This window comes from Pongo abelii, chromosome 19 (assembly GCF_028885655.2).
Source record: "Pongo abelii isolate AG06213 chromosome 19, NHGRI_mPonAbe1-v2.0_pri, whole genome shotgun sequence".
In the NCBI taxonomy this organism is placed as follows: Eukaryota; Metazoa; Chordata; class Mammalia; order Primates; family Hominidae; genus Pongo; species Pongo abelii.
Window position 1 is genome coordinate 32,694,460 of NC_072004.2, and position 20,939 is coordinate 32,715,398.

Sequence of the window (20,939 nt, forward strand, 5' to 3'; positions counted from 1 at the left end):
CTAGTATCTCTTTATGGTCATAGTAATCCACTCCTTTCATGATAATTTTCATTTTTTAAAAAATTGTTAAAATTTTTTCAAATTTTACTTTAAGTTCTGGGACACAGGTGCAGAACGTGCAGGTTTGTTATATAGATATACATGTGTCATGGTGATTTGCTGCACCTATCAACCTGTCATCTAGGTTTTAAGCTCCTCACGCATTAGGTATTTGTCCTAATGCTCTCATTCCCCTTGCCCCTCACCCTTCATGATCATTTTCAATAGCAAAGCTTGGGATAATTTTAAGACTCAGTCAACATAAGTTGTGGTAATATGTGTATGTATATTCTATATGTTGAAATATTTTGCAGCCATTAGAGTAACAGAGCGGAAACATGATAAGTTGCCTATTTTAATACTAGTTATCAATAGTAGAGTATAGAATTTATGTATAATGGTATCTCAATTATGCTAAATGTATATGGAAAAGAGACTAAGGGATTCATGAAAACATTGCAGTGGTTATCTTTGAGTGGTGGCAGCGGTAGTGACTTTTCCTACTTCCTGGCAGTTTTCTGAAATTTCCAACAATCTTACACTATTTCTACGACTTTCATCGTAAGATAGAGCCCCTTGTCCTCACCCTACTGACAAAAGGAAATCAAAGGAAAAGCAACACCCCCATGTGGCCACAGGCCACTGTGGACTTCTGTGTGCCTCAGGATGCTCAGAGCTGCAGTTCTGTACCGAGTCACTGTGTCTTTAGCACATGGTGGTGATTTTCTTTGTCCAAGCACCAAACTTAATCAGGGTTTTGAAGGTGCTTCCTCCTTAAGTCCTGCCTTTCCAGGAGATTGTCTCTGAGGTGTTGTCTGCACAGTGTGGGAGATGGCTGGCTGCACTCTCCAAACTGGGATTTTAACCCGAGTGGGGAGATTTTGGCAGCAGCTTGGGCCTAGGACTGCTGTTTGAGATCTCACTGGACTGCAGCCCTCTTCACACAACCTGCACCATCGGCAACTCAAAGACCTTTCTAGAATTGTCACCCCAGCTGCAGAAGAGCAGATGAGCCCCTAGAGGAAGAGGCATCACGTGGGCAGTATAATGCTTTATTTTTTCTTCCCAGTGAAGGAAGTTGGTCCTCGTGCTCACTGAGTTTTAGGAAAGGGTCACCCAGCATGTTCTTTACTCCCAAATGAAATGTATCGATGATGAAAGAAGTCATTGTGAGATGGCCTCAGAAGGTTTCAGGAAATGGAAACTGAGGGAGCTCCCCTCTCTTGTTGCACATCATGGATGTGGGCTGGCCGGAGCTCCACGCACTGCCCCTGGATAAGATGTGTACCATATGCAAGGCACAGGAGTCCTGGCTGAACAGCAACCCCCAGCATGTGGTCGTCATTCACTGCAGGGTGAGCGCACCCCCTCTCACATTTGGGGGTCTGGCTAGGCTTTAGCCTTTGGAGTTGAGATGGAGACAACTGCTGCATATGAGCACATTTCCGCTTTGAGCTGGTGTGATGCGCTCCTTATGGGTTTGTCTTTAGGTTTTCCTACTTGCTCTTAAAGAAGGAAACAAAGAGTTATCACACCTCCCCAAGTTTGGCCTTAGAATTTATAGGATTGTGGTCCCTGAATGTGTAGCTGGACATTTGAAACTATTGACCCCAAATTGACCACAGTTATGAGAGCAAATCGTTTCATTTTTATTAAATTTTATTTTTCATGGAAAGCCCTCCTTTTCAAAACAGCTATGCCCTTTTCAGATGGACTGTGTCAGACTTTCCATGCCGTCTTGAGTTATGGTAATCAGTTGATAGACTAGATGATGGCATGATGCCATTGCAGTAAACATGTCGTCCTTTCCACGTGGAGCCATTGCAGTGCAGATGTGGCCTGTGCATCTTCACAGAGTGGCTGGGACTGTCTGTGTGTCAGCCCCAGCAGGCTTGGTGGATGCCGGCAGCCCAGGTGCATAGCTGGTGGGCACTCCTCCTCCTGGCTGCATCGGGTTCCTTCCATGCTTCCTCCTCCTACCTCCTGGGATCTTTCCTCTTAATTCCCAGTTTTCTCAGCTGCTTTGCACTGCTCCTCAAATGTGATTGGTGTTGAAAGGGGTTGGACTGAAAGCAAACTCACTGAGGGGTAAGCGTGTGAAGCTTAACCCTCCTGCCAGAAACTTACTATTAGAGAAAAGCTCTTATCCCAGTCACACCTTGAGTCAGGGAGGAATCCTTTGGGAAAGGATGTAGCCAGGGGGCTGGGGTCGCTGTTCGTTAATGGGCAGCTCCCTGTTTTGTGTGTTTGACAAAGCATTCTTAGGACCATCAAAGTATCTAGGAAGTGTTGACGGTTCAAGATAGAAGTGTTTTTTTTTTCTTCCGGACTCTTTCACACTAAAAAACTGCACAGAAATCCATTGTATTATGGAATTTAGTTTGAAAGAAGCTTCCATTTGAGTTATGTTAGACTCTCAGTATATCTTTCCCGCAAAGGCACTAGGTAGGCCGGCCTGTGGATGCTGTTTACAGCTGTAAGGCATTTGATGACCATTCGATGTGCAGAAAACTTCCATCAGGGACACACAGATGTTATTTGCTTCTCTCTGGTATTGTCTCTTTCCTCACATCTAACTTGATCATATTTTCCCCCCAAATGGACAGGCACACCCATTAGGACCACCAAATTGTCTATGATGACCTGATCTTTTCAAGTATTATGTTAAATTATGGATCCTCCACCCAAATTGTGTTTTGGTGCAAACTAAGAGAGAGAAAAAGAGAGAGAGAGAGAGAGAGTCAGACAGACTTTTAAATCAATGTAATTCTTGTTAATTAAAACAACCTATGCTTTTCAGGCTTGGTGTGGTGATCTTGACACAGTGAGCCTGATATTGATGGATCATCATTGCCCAGGATCACGTAGCAAGCTGTTCTAAGCAGCATTCCTGAGCTGTGAGCCTGGGCCCAGCAGCAGCACCTGTGGAAAGTGCAGGTTCTAGGGCGCACCCAGACCTGCTGCCAGCTGCATTGTCAGAAGACTCTTGGAGTTGCTGGACTTGAAAAGTGCCATCCTTGGCCATTTATTCCATTTTAGTTGTTGTTCACTTCAATTTTTTAGATGAAATTGAAAGAAATGATGAGATTATTTAAAACATATGGGTCCTAGTGGGGACCACCTAGAGCTTTCTAAAATTCATCATTTTGCTAAGCAACTTTAGGCTTTCTGGACAGCTCTTGTTAGTGGAATTCATGGGAACATGTTGAAACTTCTCAGAAGTGATTTGCTAATCGCTTGCCCTCTTCTGGTGCCATGTAAATCATTTTTGAAAAGCTTAGAAATTGTGCCCTGAGAGATAAGCCCTCTTTTAATTTGAAATTGCTGATGTCGATGTTAACAGAAGTTCATCATCATCACTGCAGGGGTGAAATCGCTGACATTTGGCGAAATCCGCCTGCTTTGCAGAATGCGCGTATCCTTCCACACATGCCAGGAATTTCTAGCATAGCTGGGCGTGTCTCAGCCTGGGCGGGAACAGAGTGAGGGTCAGTCCTGCTATGCTTCCCATTCTGCTGTGTGATGCAGAGGCTTGTGTTTGTGTGGGTGTGTGCAGTCTCCTCCTCACCCCTCCACATCCTGGTTATTGACTGACCAGAAATGGCCTGCAGTTCTTTTGGGAGATTTCATCCACACCATGCCTTTTGTTTCTGAGTCCATGGTGAAGAATACCCATGGAAAATTGTGCAATTAGTGATTCTGTGATTTTTGTTAAGAACAGTTCCAAGTCCAAAAGAATGCAGCTTGCACTAAAACGTAACAGTCCATGAGCCTATCATGCCCTCTTGTGTTTTCTACATCCTGTGAGCTAAGAGCTTTATTTACATGAACATTACATGAAGATGTCCTACTTCAGTTCCATACGTAGTTTGAGTGGAACATGGCCACCTCCATCTGTTCACGTACATCCATGGCTGCTTCCACCCACAATGCAGGGGTAGGTTTGAATGGTTGAAACAAGACTTTGCAGCCTGCAAAACCTTAAATACTTACTATTGCATTAAGAAAGACCTCATATCAGGGTACTGCTGGCCTTGTAAAATGAGTTTGAAAGTGTTTGCATTTCTTCAGCTTTCTGGCAGAGTTTGCAGTAGTCTGTTTTCTGTTACTTATAACAGAATATGTGAAACTGGGTAATTTGTAAAGAAAAGGAATTTATTTCTTATATTAAAATTTATAGGAGCTGAGATGTCCAAGCTCAAGGGGCTGCGTCTGGTGAGCGCCTTCTTGCTCTTGGGGACTCTGCAGAGGTCCTGAGGCTGCACGGGGCATCACATGGCGAGGGGGCTGAGGGAGCTAGCTCAGGTCTCTCTTCCTCTTCTTAGAAAGCCACCAGTTCCGCTCCTGTGATAACTCGTTAACCCATTAGTTAATTAATCCGCAGATGTATTAACCCATTCATGAAGGCAAGGTTCCCCATGACCCAGTCATCTCTTAAAGGCCTCACCACTCAATACTGCCACATTGGAGATTAAATTTCAACGTGAGTTTTGGAAGGGGCTAATATTTAAACCATAGCAAAGTTTTCTCTTTTTTTCGATGATGGAATTCATCAGTTAAGTGATCAGGTCCTGGGCTTTTCTTTGTCGGAGAGTTTATATTACTGATTCAATCTCCTTACTTGTTATTGTTTTGTTCAGATTCTCTGTTTCTTCATGATTCAGTCTTAGTAGGTGGTATGTGTCTAGGAATTTATGAGTTTGTTCCAGGTTATCCAATTTATTGCTATGTAATTGTTTGTAGTTTTTTGTGTTTCTTTGTGTCTAAATGGCATCAGTTATGATGACTGCTCTTTCATTTCTGATTTTGAGTTTTCTCTTTTTATGTTAGTCTAGGTAAAGATTTGTCAATTTTGTTAGTCTTCAGGAAACCCAACCCTTAGTTTTGTTGATCTTTTCTATTGTTTTTCTAGTCTCTCCTTTATTTGTTTCTGCTCCAACCTTTGTTTTTTCCTTCCTTTGCTAATTTGGGGTTTAGTTTGTTCTTTGTTCCTTCAGGTGCAACATTAGGTTTTTTGTTTTGTTTTGTTTTTTGAGACAGAGTCTCACTCTGTCACCAGGCTGGAGTGCAGTGGCGTGATCTCGGCTCACTGCAACCTCCAACTCCCTGGTTCAAGTGATTCTCCTACCTCAGCCTCCCTAGTAGCTGGGATTACAGGCACGTGCCACCACAATGAGCTAATTTTTGTATTTTTAATAGAGATGGGGTTTCACCATGTTGGCCAGGATGATCTTGATCTCCCGACCTCATGATCCACCCACCTCGGCCTCCCAAAGTGCTGGGATTACAGGCGTGAGCCACCGCTCCCGGCCTAACATTAGGTTTTTTTATTTGAGAGTTTTTTCTTTTAACATAGGCATTTATTGCCATAAACTTTCCTCTTACAACTGCTTTTGCTGCATCCCATAAGTTTTTGGTGTGTTGTGTTTCAATTTTTGTTTCTCCCAAGATATTTCTAAACCTCTCTTCTGACTTTTTTCTTTGACCCAGTAGTTATTTAGGAGTATGTTGTTTAATTTCCATAAACTTGTGAATTTTCCAAGATTCCTCCTGTTATTGATTTCTGGTTTCATACCACTGTGGTCAGAAATGATACTTGAGGCCAGGCGCGGTGCATCATGCCTGTAATCCCAGCACTTTGGGAGGCCAAGGCGGGCAGATCACCTGAGGTCAGGAGTTCGAGACCAGCCTGGCCAACATGGTAAAACCCCGTCTCTACTAAAAATGCAAAAAAATTAGCTGGGCATGGTGGCATGCACCTGTATTCCCAGCTACTCGGGAGGTTGAGGCACGAGAATCGCTTGAACCCAGGCAGTGGAGGTTGTAGTGAGCTGAGATCTTGCCACTGCACTCTAGCCTGGACGACAGAGGGAGACTCCATTAAAAAAAAAAAAAGAAAAAAAGAAAAGATACTGGATATGATTTCAGTCTCCTTAAATTCGTTAAGGTTTGTTTTGTGGCCTAACGTGCCATCTATCCTGGAGAACCTTCTGTGTGCACTTCAGAAGAATGCATATTCTGATGCAGTGTTCTGTATATGTCTGTAAGGTCTGTTTGGTCTAAAGTGCAGGTTGAGTACCCTGTTTTCTTATTGGTTTAGGTGATCTGTCCATTGTTGAAAATGCGGTACTGAAGTCCCCTACGGTTGTGGCATTTCTATCTGTCCCTTCAGATCTTTTAATATTTGCTTTATAGGCCGGGCGCAGTGGCTCATGCCTGTAATCCCAGCACTTTGGGAGGCCAAGGTGGGGGGATCATCTGACATCGGGAGTTCGAGATCAGCCTGATCAACATGGAACAACCCTGTCTCTATTAAAAATACAAAAAATTAGCCGGGCATGGTGATGCATGCCTGTAATTCCAGCTACTTGGGAGGCTGAGGCAGGATAATCACTTGAACTTGGGAGGCGGAGGTTGCCGTGAGTCGAGATCGTTCCATTGCACTCCAGCCTGGGCAACAAAAGCGAAACTCTGTCTCAAAAAAAAAAAAAAAAAAGAAAAAAAATACTTGCTTTATATATCCATAAATAGTGCCACAAAAGCGATTGGTAATGGGGTAAATGTTACCGCCATGTGTGCCTGTTTTGGCTGAAGTGTTGTTTCTTTGTAGGTGAATTGCTGTCAAATACAGTTTTATGCAAGAGGCATACTAGTAGCCATACTGTTAATAATTTGCACGTGCCAGGATTCAGCTGCAAAGAGTGTATCAAGTGCCCGAATTGAGTACCTATAAGGCATGCTCTTGACTTTCACTGACAGAGAGGATGCTCCTGGGTGACATTCATGTGTGACTGGGCTTATCAGAATTGTGACTTGAATTTGATCAGTAGTTTCTTCTCAAGAAGTTAGGGAGCTACATATTAGAGGCCCTGCCTTTTTGGCTTTATATGATTCCAGATAAGGGGTTGGCAAATATTTTTAAAAACAGCCAGATTAGGCCGGGTGCGGTGGCTCACGCCTGTAATCCCAGCACTTTGGGAGGCTGAGGCGGGTGGATCACGAGGTCAGGAGATCGAGACCATCCTGGCTAACATGGTGAAACCCCGTCTCTACTAAAAACACAAAAAATTAGCCGGGCGTGGTGGCGGGCGCCTGTAGTCTCAGCTACCTGGGAAGCTGAGGCAGGAGAATGGCGTGAACCTGGGAGGCGGAGCTTACAGTGAGCCGAGATTGTGCCACTGCACTCCAGCCTGGGCGACAAAGCGTGAGACTCCGTCTCCAAAAAAAAAAAAAAAAAGAGCCAGATTGTATTTTACGCTTTTCAGTCCCCGTGGTCTTGCTGCAAATACTCAAACCTACCCCTGCAGAGAGAGTGAAAGCAGCCCTGGATGTAGGTGAACAGATGGGAATGGCCATGTTCTAGTCAAACTTTGTATATGGACAACTGAAATCTGAACTTCAACACATTTTCACATGGCGTGGAATCTTCTCTTTTCAAAATTTTTTCTTAATAGTTAGAAAATGTAAAACTACTCTTAGCTCACAAGTTGTGGGAAAGTAGGTAATGGGCAGAAGTAGCTCCTGGGCTGTGGTTTGCAATCTGCTGTTGTAGGTTGTAAGAGTATGTTCTAGAAGGTGGCACTCTATGGCCCTGGGTGAGGGTGGCCTGTCCAATACTTTCTGCTTCTCCTGCTGGTGTTGCTGGTCTGTGGGCTGGGCTGTTGGTGTCTGTGGTTATGGTTTGAGTGGGTCCTTTTCCAGAACTTCTGCCTGGGACAATGGTTCCTCTATGTGTAGTGAGGGCGGGCTACGGGGGTGTACGTGGAGCTCAGGTGCTGGCAGTGCTGCCAGTGAGCTGGAATCTGTGTCCCATCATGCTGAGCTGTGTTTGCAGCCCTGATCGTTGTCAGCCCGTTAGCAGGCAGGCGTTCACTTCTGTCTGACCTGGATAATTAAGTCATGCTAATTGCTGCAGCTCCTGGCACAGTTTCTTCCAGCCTAATTGGGTAAAATGACAGGCAGCTGCTGTGTTGGTCTGCCCTCCTGGGCTTCTACGGCTGCTCCAGTTAGCACCCGCTCTTACTGTTTGCACCCAGCATGCAGGTTCGGTTCCCTGTTGCAGAGACTCCAGTTGCACTGGGTACTGACTTTCCCAGACAGGAAGGCTGTGGGTAATGCTGGCCTTACCTCCAAGGCAGGCTCTCTATTATTTTGTCCACTAGTGAGTCTTTTCCTGTTCTAATTACATCTCTGCTGTGGGATTTCAGAGAAAATCAGCTGATCTTTTGTCTCCTGCAGGGCGGGAAAGGATGCATAGGAGTGGTCATATCATCCTACATGCATTTCACCAACATCTCAGCCAGGTAGGATGATGTCAGCTCGCTGTCTTCAGGTGCTAAAAGCTGAGCCTGCATGGGGCTGAAGGCTGTCTGCGCAGGAGCTGTTCTGGATACCAAGGGCTTGGCTGACCTGTGTTTCCCATCCCCCAGTGCTGGGGTGGTCAGTGCCTGGAAACCCAGTTTCCAGTTAAGCGTTTACACTTGTGAAAGTGGCATTTTCCAGGTTGGGTGACTGTGTATGATTGATTCTAAGTACTTCCATGGAGGCATTAAAAAAATAAGTGGCCCCACTGTCCCTTGTTCTTTAATAGAGAATTCTCTAATAAAAAATAACAGAGATAAAAGTCACGATTATGAAAAGAACAGAGTGGTCTCACTAAATCAGCTCATACCTTGTATATAATGATGGTGACAGCCACCTCTTTTGCAGGCACTGGGCCTCTGGGAAGTATACTGAATATTTTCCTTTTCTCCCTGAATTCTCCTAACTAACCCATGAGGCAGTTAGTATCATTCCCATTGCATGGATGAGGGAGGTGAGGCTCAGAGGAGCCAGGCAGCTTGCTCATGATCCCACAGCCTAGGAGTGGAGAGCCAGGTCTGGGCTGGTTTCCATAAGATGGAACTGTAATCATGGAGACTTTGGAGGTGCCACTTGGGTCCCCTTAGCCAGACATGACACAAACACGGCAGGGCCACAAGGACCTCAGCCCTATGCCCATCCTCCTGGCCTTGGGCAGCTGTGGTGTACACCTGAACCCTTCCCAGAGTGCAGATCTTCACTCTCGCTGAAATGCAATGCAGAAAATATCATTATTTATGGGGTCTGCATTTGCATCTGCCCTGTCTTCTCAATGGCCTCTTTGTAAAGCCTGAGCTTTCCATTCTGAGGAAATAGAAGCCTATTCATATCAGCCGATAAACCTTTTCCTTTCTAGCACCAAGGAGTGAAATTTGACTTTCTGAATGTTTTCTCTGGAAACCAACTGGGGAGTTGGTGTCTGCCAGGGAGGAAACCAACCCCCAAGTGAAAATCAGATACCCTCTTGGTGAGAATAATCATCGGTGTGTGTGTGTGCCAGGAAAATCGAGATTCCTGGGCACATCCATCCCTCAATGATGCCAAAGACATTTGGTTGGTAACTAAACATAGCCTGGCTGGTTCTGGACAGAGACCACCTGAGCCTGAGCACTTCTGTTTTTGTTTTTGTTTTTTTTTGACAGACTCTTGCTCCGTTGCCCAGGTTGGAGTGCAGTGGTGCAATCTTGGCTCACTGCAACCTCCGCTTCCCGGGTTCAAGTGATTCTCCTGCCTCAGCCTCCTGAGTAGCTGGGATTATAGGTGTGTGCCACCATGCCCAGCTAATTTTTTGTATTTTTAGTAGAGACAGGGTTTCACCACGTTGGCCAGGCTGGTCTTGAACTCCTGACCTCAGGTGATTATTCGCCTCGGCCTGCCAAAGTGCTGGGATTACAGGTGTGAGCCATCACGCCCAGCTGCAACTGAGCATTTCTATCCCCAGCAAAGTAGTACTGCCTGAACCGAAGTTCCATGCACTGTGGGTAGTCCTGGATTTTTTGGGAAGGGTAGATGTCTTAGGGCTAAAAACACACCTTTGACCTCTTGCTACAAATTCTGTTTTCTCTCAGTAGTCAATATGTATTTCATCTGCATGTGTCAGGCAATTTACATGAATCTCTCTAAGCCTCAGCATCCTTACCTGGAAAATGATGGTAGTCCTACTTCCCGGAATGTTGTGACAGTTCAACATATGTTACACAAAAAGCACTTAGAACAGCATCAGTACTCAGGTATTGGCTACCATTAACGCTGCTGTGATTAGTAGGAGTAATAGTATTAAGTGCCTTTCAATTAAATGGGCTGATACCACATGCTCTTTGTGACTTGCTTTTCTACATTAATATCATTTTATACGCATCGTTTCCCGACATCATTTCAGTGGCAGCATAGCACTTTATTCAACGGATATGTTATGTATTTAAGCATTTGTTGATTTTGCCTATCCAAGTTGCTTCCAGTTTTGTCAGTTTTGTGTGTGTGTGTGTGTGTGTGTGTGTTTAAGACGAAGTCTCACTCTGTCACCGGGGCTGGAGTGCAATGGCGTGATCTTGGCTCGCTGTAACCTCCACCTCCCAGGTTCAAGTGATTCTCCTGCCTCAGCCTCTCAAGTAGCTGGGATTACTGGCACCCGCCACTATGCCCAGCTAATTTTTTGTATTTTTAGTAGAGACGTAGTTTCACCATGTTGGCCAGGCTGGTCTTGAACTCCTGACCTTGCGATTTGCCCACCTTGGCCTCCCAAGTGTTTTTTTTTTTTTTTTTTTTTTTTTTGGTAATTAAGGTTGCTTCCAGTTGTTTTCTACTGCAAAGCTTGCCATGATGAACACATTCTTATACATACATCTTTGATCATTTCTACAATGTTCCCTCTTAGATTATATTTCAGAAGTAGAGTAATCCCAGATAGCACAAGCACATGTTTGAGATCTTTATCACAAACTGCAAACAGAAGAAAACAGAAACTTCAAGTCACCAGAGAAGAAGAACATTCTTGTATCAACACCATAAAAATAAGAGTTATAAAGACAAAACCAGTACTAATATTATTACTACTACTAATATTACTATGGAAAATAAACATTGGTCAAAATGTATTCTCAGCATTTCATAAAACAAGTAAATTTCAGAAAAAGGAATGCTTAAAAGTCACTGGGAGGCTATGGAGCTGCATTCTCCTGCTCAGTATGTGATGGACTCGGTGCTAAAGTGGGCCCTTCTGTTTGTAACTGCGCCACCAGCACAGCCCCTTGCCTAGTAAATGCACGTAGCAAGTTGTCCATTTTATAGCATTCTGTGAAAGTCAAATCACACTCAACTTACTTTTGAGTATGTTTCTTTCTCCTCCTGCCTGTCTCTCTACCGGTATTTTTATGAAGTCCACAGTGCTTATGTACATCATTTTTCTAGAGGGGCACAGACACGTTTTTCTAAGTAAGGGGCCCACTTTATCAGGTGTTGTTGTTGTTGTTGTTGTTGTTTTGAGATGGAATCTCACTCTGTCACCCAGGCTGGAGTGCAATGGTGTGATCTCTGCTCACTACAACCTCCGCCTCCCGGGTTCAAGTGATTCTCCCACCTCAGCCTCCCAAGTAGCTGGGATTATAGGCACCCACCATCATGCCCCAGTAATTTTTATTTTCGGTAGAGCCAGGATTTCACCCTGTTGACCAGGCTGGTCTTGAACTCCTGACCTCAGGTGATCTGCCTGCCTTGGCCTCCCAAAGTGCTGGGATTACAGATGTGACCCACCACACCCGGCCTATCAGGGTTTTAAGGAAGCATTTGGCCCAAATGAGTTGGAATTGTTAAGACACTGCACTCATATTCCAGGATTTGTGCTGAAGTCATATCAAGAAATCCCACGAATGCCCTGCTGTGAGATTTCTGGAAGTTTCTGTCAGACACTAACTGTGAGCACTGTGGACCTGGCATTGAAGGTCAACTATATTGTTGAAAAGCAGGGTTACTTTCAATCACTTCAAAAACAATGCTGCAGCCCCGAGGCCTCAGATACATTTCCAACCCCGGTGCCCTGCAGTGTTCTCAAGCCCAGTCCTGGGAGTGACATACTGGTGGGGCACAGGCTGGCCCACTTGTGTCTTGAGGGTGCCTCTTGGGACTTCATGGGGGGGTCCGTTGACTCTCCTGCCCTGGGTTGCTCCCTGCATCCTTGTGGTCCTGAGACTTGAGTCTGCCTGCTTGTCTTGCACAGAACCCACTTAAAATGGTCTTTATTTAGGACGTAGGGTGGCCAAGGGACAGTTTTGGACACCAGCCCTACCACTTGCCTGCTGAGATGCCTCAGTTGGTTCTTCTGCAAGCTGGGTATTCAGCACTCTTAAGAATCATATCTTTAGATAAGGAGCTGTTATTTCAGATGAGAATTCTGACCCTGCACTATGGCTCCACTTTGAGCACAGTATATTCCTGCAGGGGAAATGAAGTCTAACAGGAGACAGGTGGATTGGGTATGCACAGGTGCAGCAAAGGGTGAAGCCCCCTGTGGGAGCTGGTCGCTTTCAACAGCCATGAGACACATCCCCCATCACGCACCCACGTGGTGTGAGCTCCATTGAGTTATCTCTCTCTCTCTCTCTTTCCCCTCCAGCGCCGACCAGGCCCTTGACAGGATTGCAATGAAGAAGTTTTATGATGACAAAGTTTCAGCTTTAATGCAGCCTTCCCAAAAACGGTATGTATACATCCCCAAAGCCAGAGTGAAGAGGTGAATGAAATTTTACATATAAAAATGTGAAAACAGAAGAGGCATCTCTTCTGTCCCAATGCCTAAATGGTATTCTTGGGTCATGCCAAAGACTGTGAAGGTGGTGGGGAGGCTTGTCCCTCCCAGAGGTTAAGGACCTAGCCATCCTGTGTGTCTGTGGTGAGAGAGAGCCCCCTATGCTGCTGGCTTGCACTGACAGGTAGAGGGAGGACTTGCTCCAGTTGGCATTTTCCTCTCTTGCAGTGAGTGTGTTTTGATTTCCATTATTATGTTGGAACTTGGTTCTATTGGCTAGACCAGGGGTCAGTGAACTCTCTCTGCAACAGACTAGAGAGTGGATATTTTAGGCTTTGCAGGCTACAGGATCTTTATCGCAACTGTTCTAACATGAAAGCAGCCCTGGGCAATATGGAAATCAGGGAATGTGGCTATATTCCAATAAAACTTTACTTACACAAACACATTAGCAGTTGTACTTGGCCAATTCTTGTAGCTCATCAGTTCCCTGAGGCCACGGAGTATTTTTCTGTCATGCTGCCCATCTCTCCCTTCTCTACTTCTGGGCATGGCCCCTGGAATGTGCTCAGTAAGTGGTGGGGAATAGCCATGGTGGGGTGCAGAACTTTCTCCTTTTGCTACCAGCCCCAGCAGGCTGAGGTCAAGAACCTGAGCAGGGCTGGCTGAGAGGCAGTGAGAAGGACCCACAGCTGGCTCCCCATCCAGGTGCACTTCCTCCACAGATGGTGACACCTAGAGCCAACCAGGTAGCTCCATGGCATATTTCAAAGCCCACAGCAGGGAATTTGTAGGAGAATTGCCAAGGTGATTGCCAAATGGTGTTCCGTTTTGGAGACAGGTAGTTGCACACCCGACCTTGTGTATGCAAGTTTTGATGCCTTGTATGTTTTCTCCAGTGCAACTGAGGGCTATAACAGCAGACATGTGGGTAGACGGGCAGAAAGGGATTTCAAGCATCACCAGAGGCACCTTTTCCTTTTGTCTTGCTATTTCCAATGGCATGGCTCTGTTTCTCTTGAAACCGGGTGTGTTGGAGGAACATGGGCTAGGGTGTGGGACCGTGGTCAGCAACAGGGCCCACATGCAATGCAAGTTGCGTGCAGAAAACCTAGCATATTTTTTTTCAGAAAACCTAGCATTTTATAAAATATTTTAGTTAAACAGTCACTTGTGGGTTTTTTTTGGAACCATTAAATGTTATTTCTTTGTTGAACAGTTTCCAAAATTGTGACATTCATATGACCTCCTGCATGGAAAATGAGGTGTAAATAGGGAGTAACTCATGCAGAATGCTTGGCACACAGGAAGTCCAGCTGTCGTCTTTCCTTTTTTTTTGTTCTTATTTCTTACGGCACCAGCAGCTTGTTTATAACATTAAAAGAATATGGGTAAAGGGAGAAAATATCTCCTCATTTTCTTTTTTTTCTTTTTTTGAAACAGAGCCTTGCTCTGTCACCCAGGCTGTAGTGCAGTGGTGCAATCTTGGCTCACAGCAGCCTCAACCTCCTGGGCTCAAGCAATCCTCCCACCTCAGCCTCTTGAGTAGCTGAGACTATAGGCACACATCACCATGCTCAGCTAATTTAAAAATTTTTGTGGAGACAGTGTCTCACTGTGTTGCCCAGGCTGGTCTTGAACCCCTGAGCTTGAATAATCCTTCTGCTGTGGCTTCCCAAAATGCTGGGATTGCAGGTGTGAGCCACCGTGCCCTGCTCTTCTCACGTTCCCATGCCCAGGGATTTCATGCATCCTTCCCGTCGTTACACATTTGAAGCCAGAGCATTTGCATTGTTTAATGTTTGTTGGATTCAATTTTACATACCATGGTTAATCCCTCTGCTCCTGAGATTAGGGAAATGCCCCTTATTCCTTGCTCTTTTCTTTTTATCTTGACCAGAGCCTCCATGAAAAGATGCTCACCAAATGGTAATCGAGCATGTAAACGAATGAATGCATAAGATAGATCTGGAGGAAAGTTTGAGACCAGAAGAACGTGTGAGGACAGCTTGTATGGGAATAGGCTCTGTGATGGGAGGTTTCTCTGTTGTCCTGAATGGCCTGGGAAGTGGGATGGGTGCGCTGCAGGCTGTTTTAGGACTGAGCTCAAGAAATCATTTTAAAGTCAAACTCGTAATAATCACTCTTGAGAATAATTAATTAGCAAGGAATTTGTGACTGGGAAGCTCAGAAGTCTCAACAGCAACTCTGATGGGAGGTCAATCTTTGTTACCTTGTTTGTTACACTAAAACACCATGGAGCAGTTGGCCCATGGGGCTGACCCATAAAACTTACACGTGCCCATGTAAGTTTTCTGTTTTTATACCTTCCTTGTCTTCAGCAAATCATGAGAAGCAGCTTGTTGACACCCCGGTGTGGCCTCCTGTTGGTGCTCATGACCACCATTGTGTTACTGAGGCACCCCTGAACTTCCTTCCCTAAACTTGGAAGCCTTCCTCTTTGAGAAGTAGTTAAAAAGAAATACTGGGTGTGGCACAGTGACTCTAGCCTGTAATCCCGATTCTTTGGGAGGCTGAGACAGGACAATCCCTTGAGCCTAGGAGTTTGAGACCTGCCTTAGCAACACAGGAAGACCCCATCTCTATCAGAAAAAAAAAAAATTAGCTGGATATGATGGCACACACCTGTAGTCCCAGCTACTCTGGAAGCTGAGGTGGGAGGATCCCTTGAGCCCAGGAGTTGGAGGTTACAGTGAGCTGTAATTGCCCCACTGCATGCCAGCCTGGATGACAGAGCTAGACCCTGTCTCCTCCTACCCCCCAAAAATCCGGGTATAGTTTTGGTTTATTATCAGCATCATGGAAAAATATTAAAATTATTAACGTTTCTGACATCTCTTTTCTTTTCCGCCTTTCCTTTCTTTCTGAGAGAGTTGAGACAGCAGCACACGTTTCTTGGCCCCATCACTGAGTTAATGGGGAAAATCACAGGTAGCCAGTTGTTTCTTTGGGGAGCTGATCTCTCCCGCGTGTTGTCTACCAAGGTGACCCTGGGAGGCCCCACATGGGAGTCAGACCTAAGGCCATCAGTCATGTTGTCTATGCACATTTGGGTGTCCCTTTGAGGTAAAGGGAAGACAGACCAAACAAATGTCTTGGCATGCAGAAATCAGGATGTCCTAGAAATTATCCTATATAGTGTTACTGGTGGAAGGTATCCGAGTTACCAGCAGTGAATCCATAATTGAGGTCTGCAGCAACCTCAATTCTTGCCTGCTCAGAAGAAAGAATTTGACTGAGGGGCATAAGGCAGAAAAAGGGACAGAGACAAGTTTCAGAGCTGGAGTGGAAGTTTATTTTATAAGGCTTTAGAACAAGAAAGAAAGGAAAGTACGCTTAGAAGAGACCCAAGTGGGCACATGAAGGTCAAGTGTGGTGTTTACCCTTGGTCTAGACTTCATAGGCTGGCCCACTTCCCATGTCTTGTGCCCCTTTCCCATGATTCTTCCCTTAGAGGGGGCTGCCCGCATGCATAGTGCCCTCCTTTTGCTTGGGAAGTGAGCACATGCAGTATGTTTAGGAAGTTGTATGCATGCCTATCTGAGGGTTTCTTCCCTTTTCTGGTGGTGTACCCTGAGAAGGTCATACTCTGCCATTTTTTTCTGTTAATGCATGTGCCTGAGAAGTTGTGTCTCCCTGGGGCCTGCATTCAATTAACAGTGCAATAGGCGTGGACCATCAGGAAATGGCCTCCTCCTGACACCGGCTGCCAGTGTATCACTTTCAGAGAGGCAATGTGATAATTGCCGAACCATTACCCGACATTCTCCTAGTGGGTGCGGAAAGAGCCCACTGCTGCCCTGCTCATGCCTGTCTAACTACATGTAAAAATGGCATTATTTGATTTTTGATATTTCTGTCATTTTTGACACACTACCTCAGGTGCCTGAAAGAATACTTTAAAGATACAAAGGGAGTAGTTTTCCACATTCTCTAAAGGATGAGGCTCCTCAGGTAGTCTCTGTAACCGACAAATGGGTTCGTTATTCAGTGCCCAGATAGAACCGATTTACCAAGACGGGAATTGCAGTAGAGAAAGAGTTTAATTCATGCAGAGCTGGCTGAACAGGAGACCAGAGTTTTATTACTACCCAAATCAGCCCCCTGGAAAATTTGGAGGCTAGAGTTTTTCAAAGGTATTTTGGGGAGAAGAGGGTGGCTAGGGAATGGGTGCTGCTAAGTGGTTGGGGGTGCAATCATAGGGGAAAATGGCCCTCTTGCCTCTGAGTCCGCTTCTGGGTGGGTTGCCAGAGAACAGTTGGCAGGTCAGGTAGAGCTGTCAGTTGTCAGAAATGCAAAAGCCTGAATAGACATCTCAAAAGGCCAATCTTAGGTTCTACAATGGTGATGTTCTCTCTAGCAGTAATTGAGGAAGCTGCAAATCTTGTGATCCCCAGAGTAATCTTTTAAGTCTATACCTGGGCAGAATTCAAGCTGCGTTCATCCTCCCAATGTGGTAGTCTTGCATTAGTTTTACAAAGGTGGTTTAGTTCTGGGCTATTATCACTTAAACTATAAACTTCACTTTCTCCTAAAGTTAGTTTGGTCCAAGCCCAGGAATAGCCAAGGGCAGCTAGGAGGTTAAAGGCAAGATGGGAGTTGGTTACATTAGATCTCTTTCACTGTCATATTCTCTCACTGTTAAAATTTTTGCAAAGACTATTTTACTTCATGCCCCTGTGGCCCTTCCCTGCACGTCCTCCTTGCTGCCCACAGCCTGCGGAAAAAGGGTGACCATTCCTCAGGGAGCCACACACTTTGCCTGGGCCCGGACATCCCCTCTGAGTCACCAACTCTGTGGGCCAAGCCACCTACACTCTGGCAGCATACCTCAGGAGAGCAGAGGCTGTGGCAGATGTGTTGTGGTCTACTCTGACCCTTATGTCCATGCAACTGACTCATCTTTGCAGCAATTCCAATGTGTAGGTCTCATTATTCTCCCCATTATATGAGAGGGAAGGGAATGCTCAGCAGAATGTTAAGAAACAGCCCAGTCTTGGCTGACACCAACAGGTGGCCCAGCTCACCTTCCCTGGCCGGTTGGTGCTGCCCCTGCAGCCATGGCTGACTCTGTGAGTGCTAGGAATGTAGAATGAGTAAGCTGTTGGGAAAGATGTCCTGTGATGATGGTTCCTGTTGCTTGGAAAAGTAACATTTGAATGCTGATTTTTATGCACCCACTTTTCAGACAGATTTAAGCTTACGTCTACTGCAACTCAAATGTTTAGGGAGATTTATGGAGATTCCAAATGGAAGTTTTTGCTGTTAGAAGTGACTGTGAATAATGCAAGGGACAACTGAAAATTTCAAGCTGCTTTTATGTTTGTTTGCTTACAAGTTAAAAACAATCCTTTAGTTTTTAAAATGTGCTCACTGGTTTGAGAAGAAGCATGGAAAACATCATCTCCAGGGAGTTATTGCCTAAAAAGAAAGAAAAGATAGCAATGGGAAAATAATGGAGCTGTTTTTATAAAGTAACTGGTTTCTACTCTTTCCAGCTCTGAAAACTGTGTTGACTAAGTAGGAACATTTTATTTTGGATAAGGCTGTTGGGATGGTCTTCAGAGAGCATCTGATACCCTACAATTGATTCATTTATATCTACCTTTAATGCCACAGATAAATACCATGTATACGAAGTTAAAGTTGATCCTTTCCATAGTCAGCTGGATGAACTAATTGTGCAATTCTGTCCTGTCATGTTCGTTTCCCCTTCTTTTCTTTTTTTACTTTGAGACAGGGTCTTGCTCTGTCACTCAGGCTGGAGTGCAGTGGTGCATTCTAGGCTCACTGCAACCTCTACCTCCTGGGTTCAAGCGATTCTCATGCCTCAGCTTCCTGTGTAGCTGGGATTACAGGCGCATGCCACCATGCCCAGCTAATTTTTAAAATTAATTAATTAATTAATTAATTAATTTTTTTGGTAGAGACAGGATTTCAGCACGTTGGCTAGGCTGGTCTCAAACTCCTGACCTCAGGTGATCCGCCCACCTCAGCCTCCCAGAGTGCTGGGATTATAGGCGTGAGCCACCGTGCCTGGCCTCCCTTATTTTCATCCATACCTGAATGTTCTTTTCTTTGATACTGATGGTGGTTCTCTAGGAAGTCACTCACAAACTCAGTGCTATCACCTATGCTTGGCTATCTTTCTGCAATCTCATAGCATTCACTACAGCTTATATTTGCAGTGAACTTCGTTGTTTTTATAAGGCATTGCTATTTTTTAAATGTTTTTTAAAGGCATGCTTTTATTTGGGATTTTGAACAATATGTTGGGTTTTTTGTTGTTGTTGTTGTTAATCTTATCTTATTAAGAAAGCATGTGAAGGAAGAAAAAAAATTACATTTACCTTAGCATTTTATGTCTTTAATTTACCTGAAAATATGATGCATAAAAAGTTGTTTTCTATAAAGGACAGATGAGAATTATATTCCAAGGGGTTACCTTTTGATTGGTTAAGCTATCACCTGAGCAGCCCTTTGTAGACTGACCTGGGAGGTGATGACTGTTGAGAACTGGTTTTGGGGAGAGGACTCTGGAGTCCTGGGTCCCAGGCAGTGACAGCCTCCTTCCCTTCCCCTCTGACCACCCCTGGGCTTGTGGCCCTGGACTTTGGCCTTCTTTGGGAGCCCGTGGCAAAACAAAGTTCTTCTGCTGTCAGCTTGGCCCTCCTCATCTGAAGGAAATACTTCTTGTGCTTTGTCTGGTGTCAGGGGCAACAATTCCAGCGAGGCCACATCAGCAGAAATGAAGCTCTGTGACCACAGTATGGTACAAGACCTGGGTCAGGGAGAGGCTGTGGTTTCCCGGAGGATGGCTGTTTGCCCCTCATAGGACCTTGGCGCTAACTCTGGGCTTAGCTACTTGGACCCCTTATGCAGCCATGAACAGGAGCCCCTCAGGCCCAGTGCTCCAGAGCCTTCCATGTTTGCATGAAGTCATAAAACAAACATCGACTTCATCTAGATGCCTGGTCCGGGTGCACATGGGGCACTGAGAACACCCCCAGGGAACAGGGCCATCTCAGCCACATGGTCACTACAGAACCGCCCAAGCACATGGCCAGACGGTGTAGGACTCAGTGTACCACTGACAAACTGGACAAGCTGAGCTGATTTCCCAGTGACCAGAGCTGCCCCGTGCTGGAGGAAGGGCGGAACTGCCCCAGAGGAGGTGACTCAGGCCTCTCAATCCGGGCATTTGTGGTTCCTCACTTTTACTCAAAACCAGGGAGCCAAAGGACCCATGAAATCCACAATGCATAAAATTTGCATGATTAAAATTACACAATTCATGCATTCCTCTGCGTACATACAACGGAGGGTGAGAAGTCTTGTTGCCAGGGTAGAAAGTACCCTGCAGGGGAGGCGTGTGGGAGCTGCCTGGAGGTCCACTGAAGTCTGATCATTGGCCTCACAGGGTCCCCATGTCTCCAGGCTGAGCGTCTCTGTCCTCTGAGACTCTTGTGAGGTTTTGCCCTGTTCTGAGAGAGCAGAAGAGAAGTTTGCTGCCAGGAAGATGAAAATACTGACATGCCCTGTTTCTCACTATGAATTGTAACTGAACTAAAAGCAAACTCGCTTTTCAAACATTTTCCTAGTGGGTGGACTATAAGTAGGGTTTTCCTTTTTTTGATAATGTTTAACAGAAATCTCTTGTTTAGTTTGTTTGTATACAAATTTAACTGCTTGAATAAGGGACTGGGTGTGAATTGCCAGTGTAAGTGAGAGATTTTTTTCTTAACACAAGATCCGTGATGGCCGTTTCTGGCTTGGGGTAGTATGGTTGTAGGTGCTGGCAACACAGTCACCTGCCACTTCCTGCCTCAGTCTGCTGTGGCAATAGAGAGATGCACAGATTGTTAAATATTGCAGGGTTTTTGATTGTTTGGGTTTTTCTTGCAAAGAGTACAGTACTTTGGTGGAGACAGATATGGAAACACAGATTCCATGAGAGGTGTTGAGGCTAAAGTGGAGGTTGTGTGGGTGCAGTGGCCACGGTGAGGGACCTCAGGGCAGGAGCCACGCCAGGCAGGGCACCAACAGGCAGGACGGGCCAGGGAAGCATCAGAGAGCTTGGCAAGCCTCCGGCTTGTCTTGTGGTCACTGCTGCCATGTCATGCCTCATGAGGACCCCAGCAGTCAGATGCTCCTAGTGTAGGAGCTTCCCTCTTGACCACCAAATGCTCATGGAAGTTGTGTGTGGTCGGTGTTGGAAGCATGAGGCTGATGCCTAGAATTCAGAAAGGCTGACGGCCCACATGGCCTTCACCTTTGG

The 20,939-nt window shown here is 45.4% G+C and overlaps 1 protein-coding gene across 1 annotated transcript in view; it reads left to right on the top strand.

The window, feature by feature from the left end:
* The window catches only part of LOC129051055 (tensin-3-like), a 158,942-nt gene that overhangs the window by 110,552 nt on the left and 27,451 nt on the right, over positions 1–20,939 (top strand). The window contains exons 7-9 of the mRNA XM_063718540.1: positions 1,272–1,394; positions 8,278–8,342; positions 12,509–12,592. Of these exons, the coding sequence (XP_063574610.1) occupies positions 1,272–1,394; positions 8,278–8,342; positions 12,509–12,592 (272 nt within the window). The remainder of the gene's footprint in view (positions 1–1,271; positions 1,395–8,277; positions 8,343–12,508; positions 12,593–20,939) is intronic.